This window comes from Hydractinia symbiolongicarpus, chromosome 5 (genome assembly GCF_029227915.1).
Source record: "Hydractinia symbiolongicarpus strain clone_291-10 chromosome 5, HSymV2.1, whole genome shotgun sequence".
In the NCBI taxonomy this organism is placed as follows: domain Eukaryota; kingdom Metazoa; phylum Cnidaria; class Hydrozoa; order Anthoathecata; family Hydractiniidae; genus Hydractinia; species Hydractinia symbiolongicarpus.
This window is the reverse complement of record NC_079879.1, coordinates 11,330,770-11,347,070: the sequence shown is the minus strand read 5'-3', so window position 1 is coordinate 11,347,070 and position 16,301 is coordinate 11,330,770. Positions and strand designations below refer to the sequence as shown.

At 31.8% G+C, this 16,301-nt stretch overlaps 5 protein-coding genes across 7 annotated transcripts in view; 3 read left to right on the top strand and 2 right to left on the bottom strand.

Annotated features, from left to right (window-relative positions):
• Positions 1-16,301, top strand: part of LOC130644791 (HIV Tat-specific factor 1 homolog) — a 100,697-nt gene that overhangs the window by 46,130 nt on the left and 38,266 nt on the right. The window lies entirely within an intron of this gene.
• LOC130644787 (U4/U6 small nuclear ribonucleoprotein Prp4-like) overlaps positions 1-16,301 on the top strand; it is a 96,127-nt gene that overhangs the window by 50,774 nt on the left and 29,052 nt on the right. The gene's annotated exons all lie outside the window — the stretch shown is intronic.
• LOC130644797 (uncharacterized) lies at positions 4,317-6,425 on the top strand. Its single transcript, XM_057450534.1, has 4 exons — positions 4,317-4,584; positions 5,637-5,827; positions 5,932-6,015; positions 6,129-6,425. Exons 2-4 carry the CDS (start codon positions 5,637-5,639, stop codon positions 6,334-6,336), a joined length of 483 nt encoding a protein of 160 aa, XP_057306517.1. The 5' UTR covers positions 4,317-4,584; the 3' UTR covers positions 6,337-6,425.
• On the bottom strand, positions 6,955-8,683 carry LOC130644795 (palmitoyl-protein thioesterase ABHD10, mitochondrial-like). Its single transcript, XM_057450532.1, has 3 exons — positions 8,269-8,683; positions 7,702-7,825; positions 6,955-7,483 (listed from the first exon to the last, which is right to left on the bottom strand). The coding sequence occupies exons 1-3, from the start codon at positions 8,666-8,668 to the stop codon at positions 7,135-7,137; spliced, it is 873 nt and encodes a 290-aa protein (XP_057306515.1). The 5' UTR covers positions 8,669-8,683; the 3' UTR covers positions 6,955-7,134.
• On the bottom strand, positions 9,414-11,528 carry LOC130644796 (ribose-5-phosphate isomerase-like). The gene is made up of 2 exons (XM_057450533.1): positions 11,208-11,528; positions 9,414-10,464 (listed from the first exon to the last, which is right to left on the bottom strand). The coding sequence occupies exons 1-2, from the start codon at positions 11,511-11,513 to the stop codon at positions 10,003-10,005; spliced, it is 768 nt and encodes a 255-aa protein (XP_057306516.1). The 5' UTR covers positions 11,514-11,528; the 3' UTR covers positions 9,414-10,002.

The following is a 16,301-nucleotide window of genomic DNA, read 5'->3' as shown; positions in this document are numbered from 1 at the left end:
TCTGTCGGTGTTAAACTATGTTAAAATTTTATTGCTCGACAGGTTGACAAGCATAATCACAGAAAGATATGTGGGGTAATATAAAGAATTCTGGCTGTAAGAAAAATAATAATAACGAGGAAAAATATACAAGTTTAGATTTTTTAACGACTTCCGTCTTCTGTCAAGATACAATTTATTTTCTCTTTAACCGCCTTGATGGCAAAGCTATTAAACATTTTAAATGATAGAGGAATATTGTCAGTAAACAATATAGAGGTCGCATTTTTGATGCCTCCTTTTTATATGAACACAGAACATGGACAAACATTCTTAATATTCGGAATTTAAATATCAAATACAAGAAAAAGGAAAATCTCGTCCCCAGAATTTTTTACCACCGTGATAAGCTGACGAGACGGAACATTTTGGAGTCGGAAAATGTTTGGGGCAGGCCTTTTTTTGTGAAAATGTTTTACAAATGTTATTTCATCGGAGTTACTAAGCTTGCAGTGAGGGCGAATATTGGTTGAAATATAGTAGCTAGTTCATCCTGACGTAATTTTTAATAAGAGAAAATTAGACAAACCATGCAAAGATTGGGATATTTTTAACTCAAAAATTTTGTTTTATATGGTTTGTTCCTGAAAATTCCTAAACATAAAGACACAAATTTTTTAAATTCGAATGGGTTAAAAAGGACCCGTTTAAAAGAATTTCAAGTCCTTTGTAAAGTAAATAAAAATCAATCCGAAAACAGCGCCAAAAAAAGGTATATATACAGGCAACGTCTTATTGTGTAACTGATACAAACCTTGTATGCTTCGTGATGAAAATTAAAATAATTCCAGTAAATCATCTTACTTTTAGCATGTCTAATGAATCGTCAACATGACATAATATGACCAGCCAATGAAAAAAAATGTATCTCATATATAATATGCTACCTCTTACTGCTATTTGTCAAATTCATTTCTTTCGAATCCATAATCCACCCCACTTTGTATCCAGGCCCTATTTTTAAAACTATGATTTCCAATTGAATATTGTCTAAAATAACATTTAGCAGTCGGCCAACCTCGTACCTAGAGTGTTTTGTTTTTTTTGATCAATTTTAAATGCAACCTTGCGCTAGGATAGAAGCTACTTTATGATCGTAGAAGCGCTAGCTACACTAAATTTTCCACTCATAATGGATTTATTAACTATATAAAAAAATTATGAAAATCAACTCTTGCTCCTTGATGTGAAATTGACGAGTGGAAGACATGTGCATATTTTAAAGAAAGTGAAAAACATCACAATAAACAAATGTATACATGTTACACACAAAAAATCTAAAGTTTTAACGAAGAAGTCTTCCAAGCATTGTCTTAGAAGGAGAGCCAATATCACAGTTTGAATAAAAAAAAAACATCTTCCCCCAAACTACACGGTCATTTAAAACCGCGGTTTTGAGGGGAAAAAATTTGCGCATGCGCAAAAATTAAAAAAAATAAAGCGTCTGCGGTATATGATTATGACGTCATCGATATTGACCTCACCCCCTTAATTATCCTACATTATTCACCACGCAAAAGCAATTTTATAGACAATTAATTTCGATATATATGATAACCAAATCTTGGTGTCGGTCACGGTAGCTTAGCTTCCAACAGCGAAAAGTTCAGTTGTCGCTTTCACAAGTTTCAGCTCTAGCGAATACTATGGACAACGTCGCGAAACCCTAAGTAATTTTTAAAAAAATGTGGTTCAGCCTTATGATTTTTGCTGCTGATATCAGCAAATTTTATCTCTCGGGTGCCACCCCACGCATATATAGGGAAAAATTGTTTTTTAATTTTTTAAAAAAAAAGAGGATGACCATAGACACTATTTCGCCTGTGGTTGTTACTCCTGGCGCCGCATGAACAGAAGGTAAGGCTCCACTCTTTTCGTCTTCAAAATTAAAATGGTTCACAACTATTAAAAATGTAAAAAGGACGCTAATAAAAAAGAACACAATATTATACTTCTAAAATCAATTTTAAATGCTTCCTCAGACTTCGTCTACTGCTGACCCTTATTTTAGACTTCAGAATGAAAATCTACCCACAAATCTTCAAAATGTTAAAGCCGATGTGCTAGTAACGGAAGAATTAAAAATATTTTCGCCGTTGCCATGTCAACTAGGTATAAGAAGGCCTTGGGAATAATAAATGTGAAATTCAATGAAAAATCATTGGAGTTTAAAAAGTTAACCTGTTGTGCAGAAGCACATGTAAGTCGCCATTTTAAAAGTTTCGTAGCACATTTCAATTCAAAAACACGTTGTAACAAGCATAAATAAATTTTGTCAAAAACGTGTTTTTTTCATTGCACGTTGTTTGAATCGGTTAATTTTTAATGCAATTTAAGCGATGCATACCTTAATCTAACAAACCTAAAACGTAAGTTGGTGTGAACATGGTTTGTATCAATTCACTGGATGGTAAATAAAGGAAAACAAGGTGGGCGTTGAAGAACGGAAAATAAAATTATTTTTAGACTTCTTCTTCGATGTAATTTGAAATATCCGATCCTAAACGTGTAAACTTTTAGTTTCTGATTTCCCGCCTAATGAATTCTATGATTTCCTTTCTCTGACTACGAGCTACACGTATTACGTAATAACTATTCCTAGGCACCAATGTTTCAATAAAAATCCAGACTGTACATAGTCAAGTTAAAAAAACGCGTCTTGATAGCTACAAAATATTGTAAAGTCCTTTCAAAATGAAACTTCGTCCCGGAAATTTTTGTATACGAACAGGTCATGTGATAATTTTGCTGACATCACAATATTAAATGTATAAAACAGTGAAAATTAATAAGAGTTTAATCCAACAATTTGTTTGTTGTAGATTTACGACTGTTTATAATTATGAAACGTTAAATCCCCGATATACATCTTACAAACACTTTGAACACACGTTGTTTTAAAGAAAACTGATTTTTAACTTCGTACACTAGACCTAAAATTCGAGAAGCCTTTGAAACTTGAAAAATAATAATTGCTTCGTATAAGAAATTATGTACATATTTAAAGTCAAGTTTTCGTTATTATTGGCTAAATTTTTTCATTTGTAAAATATGCTTTAAAGTGAGGGCATTGAACACAGTTTTTTTAAAAAATTTCAGATTTCTTGATTTTACTCTCAAAGTAACGATGAACTTATTTAAAAAATTGCACAATATGAAAAACCTAACAACCCTGGGGACGAGGTTGCTAAATGCTGTAATAATAAAAACGTGTATTGTGCTAAAATATTTTGACCAGAGCTTAGCCACTTTAGTTTTAAAATCGATGTTGTGGATCCACTTTTCCTTCTTCTTCTCTGACGGGGTTCGCCTAGATTGAGATCAAAGCACGGAGTCCGCGGTACGAGTTTTAATGTGGTGGGGGAGAAAATGCATTACTCTAAAAATCTCCTAAGAACCGAAATAACCTTCGTTTCTACTTCAAAATATACTTAAATCAGAAATAATCATTCTCTAGCAAAAAGGTGACCCCCGTCTCTGCGTCTAAAAATATTCTGAACACTAAAAACAGCTTTGTTTTTACTTGAAAATATACTTTTTTAACAGTACGAGATTTAATGTGGTGGGGGAGAAAATGCATTACTTTAAAAATCTCCTAAGCACCGAAATAACCTTCGTTTCTACTTCAAAATATACTTAAATCAAAAATAATCATTCTCTAGCAAAAAGGTGACCCCCGTCTCTGCGTCTTAAAATATTCTGAACACTAAAAACAGCTTTGTTTTTACTTAAAAATATACTTTTTTAAAAGAGTGACCTTGCGGTACGAGATTTAATGTGGTGGGGGAGAAAATGCATTTCTCTAAAAATCTCCTAAGCACCGAAATAACATTCGTTTCTACTTCAAAATATACTTAAATCAAAAATAATCATTCTCTAGCAAAAAGGTGACCCCCGTCTCTGCGTCTAAGAATATTCTGAACACTAAAAACAGCTTTGTTTTTACTTAAAAATATACTTTTTTAAAAAAGGTGACCCCCTGTATGTATAGAGCGTTGTAAATCACAAATATTTTCAAATCAAAATTGCGAAAAACTTTACTTTAAAAATATCAACGATTACTATGCGCAAAAAAACCACAAAAACTTTCAACATACGAAATCGGTGTGACACTTTCAAAACAAATCTCACCACGTTGAGCTGAAATGTTGGCTCCGGTGGTTTCTTCATTAATACAAAAAGGTGTGAACCCGTATTGTTCTTATTCAACCTATGCTGAATGAAGTGAGAGAAAAATCGTCCCGAAGTTTTTAGCTTGGCGCCATCTATGTAGTGCTTCACACCTCCTAAAATATACTTAACACAGAGCATTCGCACCTCCCTATTTTTTGCGTTGAGCATGTAGTCTTTGTATGAAGAAATAGTTTTTTCTCTCTTTGTGAATATGTCTCGCGAGTTGTGTGGTTTGTGTCCATCGTTTATTTGAATGTTAAACAAACTCGGAGAGATCTTATAAAGGCCGATCAAGCACAGGCAGGAATCAGTTGATATCGGAGAAAGAAGATCAAAACAACACAAGCTAACCTTGGAGAGAAAAAAGTTTCAGTAAGTTTAATTTGGTTTTATTGTAAAAAAATAAGTAATAGTTTTGAATATATTTTAGTCTCGTGAGACATTGAACTGATTAATGTTTTGTGTAAAGAAATATGGCTTTATTACATTGGAAATGATTTGATCTTTATATTTTGATCACTACATTTGAACCACAAAGAACTCTTCCTCTTTTTGCCGACCAATTCAGGCTTTGTACTTTTAGAATTTTTAAATTCTGGATTAAAACATTTTGTATTGTAAGATATATAAAATTTCTGATATATAACAACAAGATAAGAACAATTTTGAGCTAAACGTGTAAAAAACACCTCAGGCCAGTCCCTTGCGACGGAATACATGGAAAAATAGCCTATATAAGGACGGCCTTCCATTTTCAAACAGTATAGTAAAGTCTACAACCTAAAGTGTAAATTCTGTAATTTAAAACGATAAATTCAAAGTTGCGAATATAATGTTCACACATTAAAACCAATAATTTTCTTGTTCAGAATCCAGACTAATCTGACAGCTTTTAAAAAAAACTTAGTTTATCGCAAATAAAAACCTATAATTTTTATTCCAGTATTTGTCGGGTAGACCATAAGAGCAAGGATGTAATACGCTAGCCTGGCTCTCCTAAGAAACCTAAGTTTGAAACCAAAAAAAACGTAAGCTTTCAGAAGCTTTTTTTTTCTGTAATTACTTCTAAACTGCTGTGTGGTATGGGATTTTGATAACTAAATCGAATGCTAGCTACCATATAATTATTTTTGCACATTATGAAGGTGAAAAAAGCAACACGTTGAAAACGAAACTTTTGTTCTGTTAAAAGCTTTATATTAACACAGGGGAAAGCGATTATATCTTTCTTGTGTTGATAATCATCAGCGAAGAAAAAATCTTTTTTGATGTTATATTTACATCTCTGCTCTGAACAGAGAGAAAAAACTTTTAAATTTTTTATCTTGTGTTGGACTGAAATTATAAATTGTTTTTAGATTTATACCAGTTGTCTCGTCTACTCTGAACTGAAAAGTAACTTTTCACTTTTTTTTTCTTGTTAGATGAGTCCAAAAATTCCATTACATATATCCTTTTATCAGCTTTGGATGGAAAGACTGGAAGGTTGTTGTCGACAGTGCGCGGAAATTTCAGATGACGCATCAGTGGAATATGTTCGCAATGACAAACTTGCACAAGAAAACACAGAACTCAACCGCTTTGCACTAGACAAAATGGAAAATTCCGCACAACGGTAAGCATTAATTCAATGTTTAGTCAAACTTTCCTAAATGTTTATTTACATTTTTTATATCCCTTCTATTTTTTCATTAAAAATGTGTTGTTTTTTTTCTTCAGCGATAAAGCTTCCGAATACAGAAACTGTCAGTTGAAGGGCGACGCTAAATGCTCTCCGAGGAATTTCTGCAGGCATACACCGAAGTAAGTTACTCGCTAAAGTATCTACTTATATAATTCTTTTCGTTCACTGATGTTGCTATATACATGAAGTCGCTACACGGAAGAAAACTCTAATAAACAATTTTACTTTCTAGGTATCACCCATATATATTCCATGGTCAACTTTACCGTAATAAAACAAGAAGAGAACCTACGATACAATTTATAGTAGATACAATCAATGACGAAGAAGATGAAGCTGATTACTGTAAAGATTTGGTTGAAGATTTGATAGACGCGTATGCTCTGCAGGAGAAAAAGACGAAGCAGCGACAACAAATTCATACAAATAACGAACCATAAGACAATACATAAAAGTTCATAGTTTTGTTAGAATTATTATTATATATGTAAAAAAACTAATTACTAATAAAACAAGAATAAAGCGATAATTCTGTTTGGTTTAATTATTTGGAGCCTCTTTATACATAAATTGACATCAGAAGTTAGAGACTCAAAAGTTTAAACACGAAACTCTTAAGTGTCCGCGGGTTATATATACTGAACTACTTACAGTGAAGAAATACAAACTCATTCCAGGTAAAAATAAATTTGATAACGTCATAGGAGTCGAAAATGACGTCCCATATATCAAGAAGGATCCATACATAGATCACCTACCAACTTCTTGATAACCAACATGAATTGCAAATATCAATATAACCAATGAAACATCATGCAACTCTCTTACATAAAGGGTGGATACATTAAGATGTTATCATTTTGAGAGGTTCTAGGAGGTGTTTGGGAATAAATTTAAGAGAAGGCACAAACAATGTGTAAGAACCATTCAATATTTTAGGAGATTTTGACTAACAGGAAGAAATGGATGGTTACGAATAATCAAGCCTTTCCTAATATACCGTTCATTTTTTTCAAAAACGCGATAATAGAAACTAATTTAAAAGAACGATGAACAAATTTAAAAGAATCAATATTTTAGGTCCAAATTTTAGGTTATTAAGGAAATTCAAAACTTTTTATGAAACGCAAAAGCGTTCCCTGAAAAACTTCTTACCGGAAAGAAACGGATTTGTATGATCCTGCCTTGTGAGCATGTCCGGACAAAAAAACGGATATCCCAATCAACCAGACAAATTTTTAATTCTTGCTTATTAGTTCATCCAGTGTTTCACTAATCATTTTCAAATCATGTGAACTTGAAAAACGGTGATCGGCTTTTTTGACCAAGTTAACCTTGACATCGTTACTTTGAAGTTTTTTGGCAATTTGGATGGAATTTTCATAAGAAATCGTGTTGTCACCCATACCATGTAACAACCGCACTGGACATGATATTGGAATTTGTTCCGAGTTTAAAACCCGATTTTTGCTTGAATCTTCTAAACAGGAAAATGGAACCCGCAACTCTTCGAAGTATTCCGACTTAAATTCGAAGTAACCTGAATTTTTAGCTAGATCTATTTCTTTCTGTGGCATACTGGATAATCTAATGCAATAAATAGAAAAATTTTACTAATTTTTTGTGTCGTCTTAATGTCCGCGTCGCACATAAAACTCAATAGACGTCAACCATTCTCGACCGCAGAGCTCTTTAAGATAAACCTCGAAACTCGTCTCTACTACTTTCGTGGTTTTAATCTCTAAGCTCTGGGGACGAGAATGGACCTGTCTATTTTAGTTAACCACTCATTTTGAATTTCTTACCTTGTATAAAACATGTCAGCCGCGTTTGCAATACCAACTATGCTGTGTATACGCTCACGCCGTTCAATTGCAACCAGAAGGGATATCCAGCCACCTATACTGGAACCTACCATAATCTGCGGACCTGCACATAGGCAAAACAAAATCTTCATGTTATTATCACTATGGTGTAAATGGAACATATTACTTTAAATAAGAAACAACCGCGAAGCTTACGCGATTTGAGGTTAAATCGCGAAGTATGTTCCCCACAGAATGTTTTGGGAAGATTTAATCGTTTATTCCCTTAAATATATTGGAATAGGCTACTCGCAAAGTTAATTTTTTGCAATTTTTTGGTTCTTTTTATCGTTGGTGACTTTTTATGGTAACTTCACGCGTTATTACTGACAAAATTTTAAAACAGGCCATTCGCGAAATTATTTTCTTTTGTTTCGCGATTTTTTTTACACTTAAGGTCTCTTCCTACATTTAAATCTCGCTCACAACAGAATAAAAAATCTCTTCTAAACTTCCAAAGAGAGCACACCAAGATATTCTCTAAAAATGATGGCAAAACAGACAAACCTTCTGTTAAATTGTCTAGGACATCTAACGTGTTCTTTTTCCACGAGGTAATAGAAAAGTCATCCAACGAACCACTTGAAAATTCGTGTCCAAAATAATCGAATCTCAAGTAAGACAAATTATTCCTCTCCCAGTAGTCTTCTAAAAAACATGCTTTTGTACCATTTAAACTCGAAAGAAAACCAGAGCAAAATATAACACCAGGACTGTTGACATCACGAACCCTTTGTTTATAACCAATGTAATTTACCCCATCTGGAAGTACAAAGCGTTGTACCTGTGACGTCATTCTTGTCAAGTGTTTACATCTGACATGAAACAGAGGTTTACCTTTAATAATCATCCTAAATGAAAAGGATGAACAGCAAATGTCAAGGCTTGTTTCTTTGGGAAAGCTCATGAGACATCAATAACAAGTCTCCGTTATGTTGGTGGCTCATCACGCCTGATGTCTTGCCTGCAGTCTTGAGTACACCTATAGTAAAATAGATTTAGTAGTACATAGGAATTAGTTTGCACAAGGAACAAATTAATTTTTCATTTAAAGTTTTTATTTATTAGAGGGTCACTCAATCAATAAATTTACTATTAAACACTGCACTGTTATCACCAATGTTATCCTCGTATAAGTTAGAAAAGGTTAGTTTATAGCCAAAATAAACATTTTTATAAAATCTGAGTGCGGATGATTTAAAGAAGCAAACTTTCATATATCAAATAAGTTCACCTCTAGCTCGGATTGAAATATAATTTAGACAGGCGTTTATTGAGTTATTTCTCTTGTGAGAGGGACGCTAAATCTAGCATTACATGTTAGACGGTAAAAATACGACCTAATTCTAAGAAAATTCATGGAATATTTTAAGGAGAAAATAAAAACTACAGTGGTCTAAATTGATCAGATAATATTTTGCTGAACAAAAGTTTTTCCGAAATGACTGCAATTTTAACCAACGAAAGAATATAAATTTGGGAAATCAGATTCTTTGGAGACGAGTTATTTATTTCGGATGATTCATCAACTATCACAATAAAAAATTCGATCATTCTCATAGCTTCCCTTTTTTTCCTCAAAATATCAAAAATTGTAATCATTAGTTTATTTATAAATATAAAAATTTAAAATGGGGACATAAGTGATAAAATTTTCTCCGACCAAAATTTTTTTTCCACCAATAATGAAAATCTAAATTTACAATACCTATGACTTCTGAACAAAGTATAAATAAAGAAAAATTTACAAGAGAAGTTTTTTACTATATAAAAAAGTAAAAATATTTTTATAAAATTTTCGATTTCAAAATATCTTCCACAAATAATCGCGTTGAAAACAAAAAAAAATAATTCAAGTATACACTTTTTATACCTCGGACACACAGTTGCTTAAAATTTTTCTCATTTTAGGTTACTGTGTGTGAAAAAGCTGCTTAAATAAACGGACTGAACCAAGGTCAACATTCAATGAAACTGAAATATCGCCTAAAGTGTCTTTTACAAACACCAAAAGAATGAATAGAATTAGCTTGAAAGGAACCTCTTTTAAAAAATCTAATGAATCTAACTATTATGTACTAAAAATTAAAAATGTTGTTAATTCTGTAGTTTACTTCTTCAGTTTTTCAATAACTACTTAACTACAGGATTGTAACTTCGTCTCGTGTTTTATACAGACGTGTAATAAAATAACATAAATAAATATGAAGATTTTTTAGTGCAAGGTTAAATTTCTAGTGTTTAAATTCCCTTCAAAGTAACTGTTCCATCCTCGTTTCCAAAAATAACACAATCCACCATATTGATAAACAAACCAGTCTCGACAACGCCTGGAATACTAACAACTTGATTGTTTAAACTTTTCCAATCTTTCACAGTCTCAAACTCAAAATCAATAATAAAATTTCCATTATCTGTAACTAAGGGACCAGCTTTCGACTTTGCCATTCGCAATACAGGTTTTAGTCCAAGTTTTTCCAGCTTTAAAGAAACTGGTTTAAAGGCCATTGGAATAACTTCTATAGGCACTCCTTTCTTCCATTTGTCACCCAGATTTGTGGAGTCTTTGCTGCTATCAGCTATGACAATAAACTTCTTTGCACATGAAGCAACAATTTTTTCCTGAGTTAAACACCCTCCTCCACCTTTGATACAGTTTAGATATTGGTCAACTTCATCAGCACCATCGATTGCCACATCAAGCTGGAACAAATTAAACGCAACTCTGAGACATGTTTATTATCAAGAGAGAAGTCTAAGGTCTAGTTATCGACTTGTTATTCAAATATCAAAACACAAGGACTGACAGTTTTTAGTTCAGCGTGGCTAGTCTTAACATATACACATCATTATAAGACAGAAGATGTGGATTAATACACTACAATGTAGAACTGTTAGTATATGTTGTACTCACGAGGTCAGTCAAAAATTATTGGATGCATCGGTAAGAAAAACAGATTTTGGCTAGTTTGTATAGGCAATAGATGTTTATGCCAAAAAAATTATTTTCATTGCAGATAAGTAGGATGCAAACATTATTGCAGTTAATATTTGAAAAGATGTATAAAACTACTACTTGATTATATATCTGACAAACAGAAGCTACATCCCAGTTTGGACAAAACAATTATCAAAGTAATTATAATAGTCAATCCCTGTTACAATTTTCAACTACTATTAGTCTGAAGAAGTGTATGGTGGAGTTGGTTTTGAAGTTCTTTTAAAGGATAATATTTGAAAAAAAAAACTAATAATTTGGCTCAACAACAGGGTTAAAACAATTTATATGGTGTTAATAAGCTGACAATAAAATTACTAGGATTACATAGATTACTATCAGTTAAAGCCATTTTACAGGATTTTCCAGACCAAATACAATTTTTAAAACAAATTGGTGTTAAAAATTATTTACGAAAAAATTGGAAACATTATTTTGACGTACATACCTCTGGTGTTTGTTCCAAATCACTTAAGTACAACCCGTTCTCCAGTATTAGTTGGCGAGCTTGAAAGGATGTGGGGACGCATTTAATCTGTAAGTTTTCATTTTGAATTCTCTTAGATAACCGTTCAATTGCATACACAATTGTTGAGCCACTTCCAATGCCGACATTTTGATTATTGGATACATAATCATCAATAGCTTTAATAGCAGCAGCTTTCTTTCCAGCAGCCATATTTATTTGTCGGGTAACCACTTTCGAGGATACTTGAGTTTTGATTAAGTTTGAAAAGAACAAATATTTATTCATTTAATGCTAAAATGAGAGTAAAAGTTCCTGATTAGGCAAAAACAAGAGCTATTAAACATAGTAAGTAAGATATTGTATTGATTTTTTAACAGTAATCTCTTTTTACTTGTTAGTTAGAGGATGATTTGTCAACATCAGAGGGTAATCAAGACCAAGAATACGTCTATCAACTGAAACAAAAATTATTGACATCAAACACACATCTCTTATATGCAAGTGTGTTTGTGTGATTGTGTGTAATGTTCTTATATGAAAAAAACAGGGATCTTTTTGTGGTCGAAGCCTGAGAAAACTTTTAAACTGTATTTCCTGGACATTAAGCTTAGTGATAATGCCCTTAACAAAACTTGTATCATTTTTCAGAATATAATACCATTATGGTTTTTATCTAAAGAGAAACAGATTAAAACATACAAGAAAATACTAAACAATCATTAAAAATACCTGACAAGAAGTTTATTTAATCTTTAGTTAATCTTCATAAAATCCAACGTTCTCTGAATTTTTAAATGACAATTTTAAATTTTGCTTTTATTACAACTTTTATTTAGAATAGTGTTAATTTTCTAAACAATTGTTTAAGAATCATTTAACTGATTGATCCACTGAAATTTGATTTTTATAACCTTTCATTCTTATTCAGACGAGTAAATCTCAAATCACAATTAGAAGCCATGCCTAAAGTTTTGTCCAATTCTGCATGATGTGGACTTACATTACTGATTGAGTCACAGCGTCATTGGCAAAATTAAAACAAGAGATAGACAAGTTTTGTAAAAAAAAAATATTCTTAGAAAAAAGATAGCACCTGCAAAGAAGTTCTCTTTAAAAATAAAAATAAAAACATTTTTACTGTATTATGTACTCACATATTTTTAGTATATAAAAATTGAATCCTTCTGAATTTTATATACAATTCACTATTTCTTTCCTTGTTTTCCTTGGCTAGAAAAGGTATTTCCAGTTACTAAAGCTGAAAAAATTGGTGTTTTACCCATTCACTTGGAGGATATGTAATTTGAGAAAGGAAATAGCCAAGTTTTTTATTTGTTTTTTAGCAGACATATACAGCTCTATGAAATTTAATATTTTTAATATTTTTTATTTAGAAACAATTGTATAGCTAGCTACTAATTTTTATCTCACTAATATTCTAAGAATCACAGAACTCGTACAAAACAATGTGTATTTTAAGGTGACGGTATACCATTATTGTATAAAAAAAAACAATTTTTTTATTAGCCATTTATACTAAAGAAATGACAATCTTTCCAATGGTGAAACCATTTATTTATTTTCTAAAGGGGGGACATTGACTTCATCCAAATAACTAACTTTTTCCTTCTAATTGGTCTTTCACACCCTCAAATTGAATAGGAGTTACAAGTGAATGTTTTTAACACTCTTGTGAGTATAATTTTCAAAATAAAAAAAAATCTCTTTCCGAAAAGAAATCACCATCTGGAAAAAAACCACCTCAAATCTTTCATTTCTAAAAATGTCAAGTTATCGTAAATCGCTGTTCATGTGTTTTTAAAAAAAATTTTGCTTTGATTTCTATGGTACACTCAGTCACGTGTTTGCGAATAATAAAATTTAAAAGGACAACCTTCTGAATATTCATCGCCTCGGAAGTGTGAAAGTATCACCATCATCATGAGTATGCTTGAAAGGTGTGATATTTTAAAAAATCTTCTTCGTAGTGTTGTTTTTTCGTATACCATCTATTACATTTCAAATCTACTTTACAAAACTAGAGAAGCTCTACAAAGGAGAGTGCCAAGGCTATCCTGTTTATCTAAAAGCGATTTTTTTTATCTTCAAAAAATCAACAATTCTCTAGTAAAGACAAAAGTTTGAGTTAAAAAATGGCTTTTTTGGAAAAATAAAAATAAATCAAAAACGGGGATTTTGTGGAAAATAATTAAAAAAATCGTTTTTACATCTATCACGATTCTAAAGGACATCGACTGAGAGTTGGAAACGAAATAGTTTTGTAAATGAAGTTACTTTTTTGAAGGCAGAGTGTTTCAAAAATGTCTCTGTAATTTTTACAAGTTAAAAAGTTTCAAATTATTTTTATATTATTTGATAGGTATTTAAAAATGCTTTTTGATGATGTATGAATAAATAAACTTTGGTTAACTATCGCTGAAAAAATGGCGATTCAAAAAACCATACTCAAAAGGTACACCTTCACCTAAATTTTTTTGAAAAGGCTTAATTGCATAAGCAGATAGATGGATAGATGTGCATATTTTACATGGCTAGCCTCACAGATATCGAGGGATATACCCTGTCTATGATTTCCAGGAGGGGCCATGCCTTAGATGGAGAATACTAGAGTATTTAACGCTCACTTTAAGCTACGCAGACCCAATTAGGGTTTGCGCTCTATAGACAACTCCCCGGCAACATCCAACGGCCCACACAGTGAGCCATCCCCAAAGTTTCTAATCTCCAAAGTTTCTAATTTTCAAAGGGTCATTCACGAAAGTTATTTTCTATGATTATGGGATTTTGGGACTTAAAAGGTTTCTTCATTTAAAGTATAAAAGTTTAAAAAAATACTCTTTAGTAATCGCAATACAAAGCTCACATCACACTTTAATTGCCTGAAAAAAAATATTATTGTGCTGATATGGTTCACCCACCTAGTGTTATTAAGACAAGCTGGATGGCAACTGATATTGTAAAAAATTTGAAGGAAACAAGCGAAACTAGTTGACAGTGAGCCCATTCTTAAAATAAAGATAAACATATTTCCTCATCCCATGCTTTTTGAAGTCAGGTAAATCACATAAATTTTTTTTTATAAGTTGTTAGGCATTTCTGTTAATTTACTAGAGGTTAATCTAATATAATAATAAGCTATATATTTATATTATTTTACATTAGGAACATATCATAATATGACAACTTTCCTTACCTAAAGTCTGGATACTGTGAATATCAGTTTTTCATATTATTTTTTTTTTCACATGCGTAAAAACAAATCCCAACTAAACCTATAGCTAAACATTCAAACTTTGCTATCTGGGTGTTTTTATTGATGAATTTCTTGATTGAAACTTGCACACACGTTTGTGCAACAAACTCAGGAAAGCAAATGGTGGTCTAAGTAAACTTCAACATTATGTTCCGAATGACATTATTATGCCTTATTTTACTCTTGCATGACATATGGTTCTCCAGTATGGGGTATGTCTACAAAATCTATTAGGATTGTCTGTGTGTGTCTTCAAAAATCTGATATTCGTATCATTTCCTTTTCTCCTTTTTTACTCTGTCCCTACTCTTTTTTATGCATCTAATGTACTAAATTTTAAAGACCTTATTGATCTTTTTAGCATATTACTCATATATCAAACTTTAAATGGTACTTCTCTTCTAAGCATTCAAAAAATTTTAAATCTGAAATATCAAAGGTCAGCTCAAGTAACAAGGGGGGGGGGGGGTGTGCGCCTCAATAAACCTCTGGTAAGAACTACCTCTTTTGGACTGAACTCAATTTGCTATAATTCCTGGAATACCTTCCAGAATATACAACATCATGACCTTGCCTCTGTTGACTTCAATACACTTAAATGCTGATGTAAAACACACTTTTTAACCCTCTATGTATTGGATTAGTCACTTTGCTTTGACTATTTGTTAGTTATTTATGTATTTATTTTGCCATTATTTTATTTTATTTTTGTGTTTTTTACTATAAATTGGTAGTACACTATGCATATAATTTGTAAAACGATGTTATTCAGGTGGCCATCATATCGAATTAGTTTTTGCTATTTGATGGTCTCCTCAATGTAAACTGATCTACTAATATTACTACTAACCTATCCATTAGGCTGAAAGATGTACATTTACCACTGTCATGTATTATCTTTTTACTTGTTACTTAGAGGATGATTTGTCAACATCAGAGGGTAATCAAGACTAAGAATATGTCCATCAGCTGTAAATATATAGTTTATATTAAATTTACATTTGGAACATATCGATGAAAAGATGCTAGCCACAACAGAAAAGTTTTTAACCATAATTTGGCAATTTTTTTAACCAAAGTTTGGATATTGTTCCTATCGGTTTTTCATATGACGTTTCTTTTCACATCGATAAAAGCAAATCCCAACTAAACTTAGCTAAACATTCCAACTTATCCAATAAGCTGAAAGGTGTACAATTTACCATTGTCAGTTTTTAAAAGTATTAACAAGAATACAACATTCCATATTACATACACCAATAAAAAAGACAAAAATCAACCTCACAAGAGCTATAGCTATAACTCATCTGATTGAAATGTAATTTTTTAAATTGCTTCCAAATGTATGGCTAACATTATTATTCTGACAAAACAAATCTAGGATGTCAATCTTTTTTCCTGCAGCCACAAAAACTAAGTTTTTCCTGTCAACTCAATCAGTCAGCAGAAAAATAAAGCTTGCACTTTCAATGTAGGTCAAAATGAATGTTTTGCCTACTTCCCCGAACAGTGAAAAACAGCACTACATATTTCTGTTATATTCAATTGCTTTTAAGGTAAATTTATATTGCAAAGGTTGTCCTTTATGAAAACGATTTATAACCTTATTTTAAATAAGGAATTAACAAAAAAATTGTAATTTTCCTGTAAATGGTAAAAGCCTGCAATATAACAAAATTTTGCTTTAATCACGTGTGTAAACATTGTATACATAGTGAAATGCAGAATTCCGAAATATGACAAATCGCAACCTCGCTCCCAGGGCCTTTTGCATTATTGATAAGTTGATAGCGCATTGT

What these genes read in the sequence shown, in the direction of transcription:
- LOC130644797 (XM_057450534.1), top strand. Translation starts at nt 5,637, where the DNA reads ATGAGTCCAAAAATTCCATTACATATATCCTTTTATCAGCTTTGGATG. An exon ending in ATGGAAAATTCCGCACAACG is followed by an intron (nt 5,828 to 5,931) that starts GTAAGCATTAAT and finishes TTTTTTCTTCAG; the next exon opens with CGATAAAGCTTCCGAATACA. An exon ending in TTCTGCAGGCATACACCGAA is followed by an intron (nt 6,016 to 6,128) that starts GTAAGTTACTCG and finishes TTTACTTTCTAG; the next exon opens with GTATCACCCATATATATTCC.
- LOC130644795 (XM_057450532.1), bottom strand. Translation starts at nt 8,668, where the DNA reads ATGAGCTTTCCCAAAGAAACAAGCCTTGACATTTGCTGTTCATCCTTT. An exon ending in CCTAGACAATTTAACAGAAG is followed by an intron (nt 7,826 to 8,268) that starts GTTTGTCTGTTT and finishes GCCTATGTGCAG; the next exon opens with GTCCGCAGATTATGGTAGGT. An exon ending in GCTGACATGTTTTATACAAG is followed by an intron (nt 7,484 to 7,701) that starts GTAAGAAATTCA and finishes TTATTGCATTAG; the next exon opens with ATTATCCAGTATGCCACAGA.
- LOC130644796 (XM_057450533.1), bottom strand. Translation starts at nt 11,513, where the DNA reads ATGAATAAATATTTGTTCTTTTCAAACTTAATCAAAACTCAAGTATCC. An exon ending in ATTTGGAACAAACACCAGAG is followed by an intron (nt 10,465 to 11,207) that starts GTATGTACGTCA and finishes AATTTGTTCCAG; the next exon opens with CTTGATGTGGCAATCGATGG.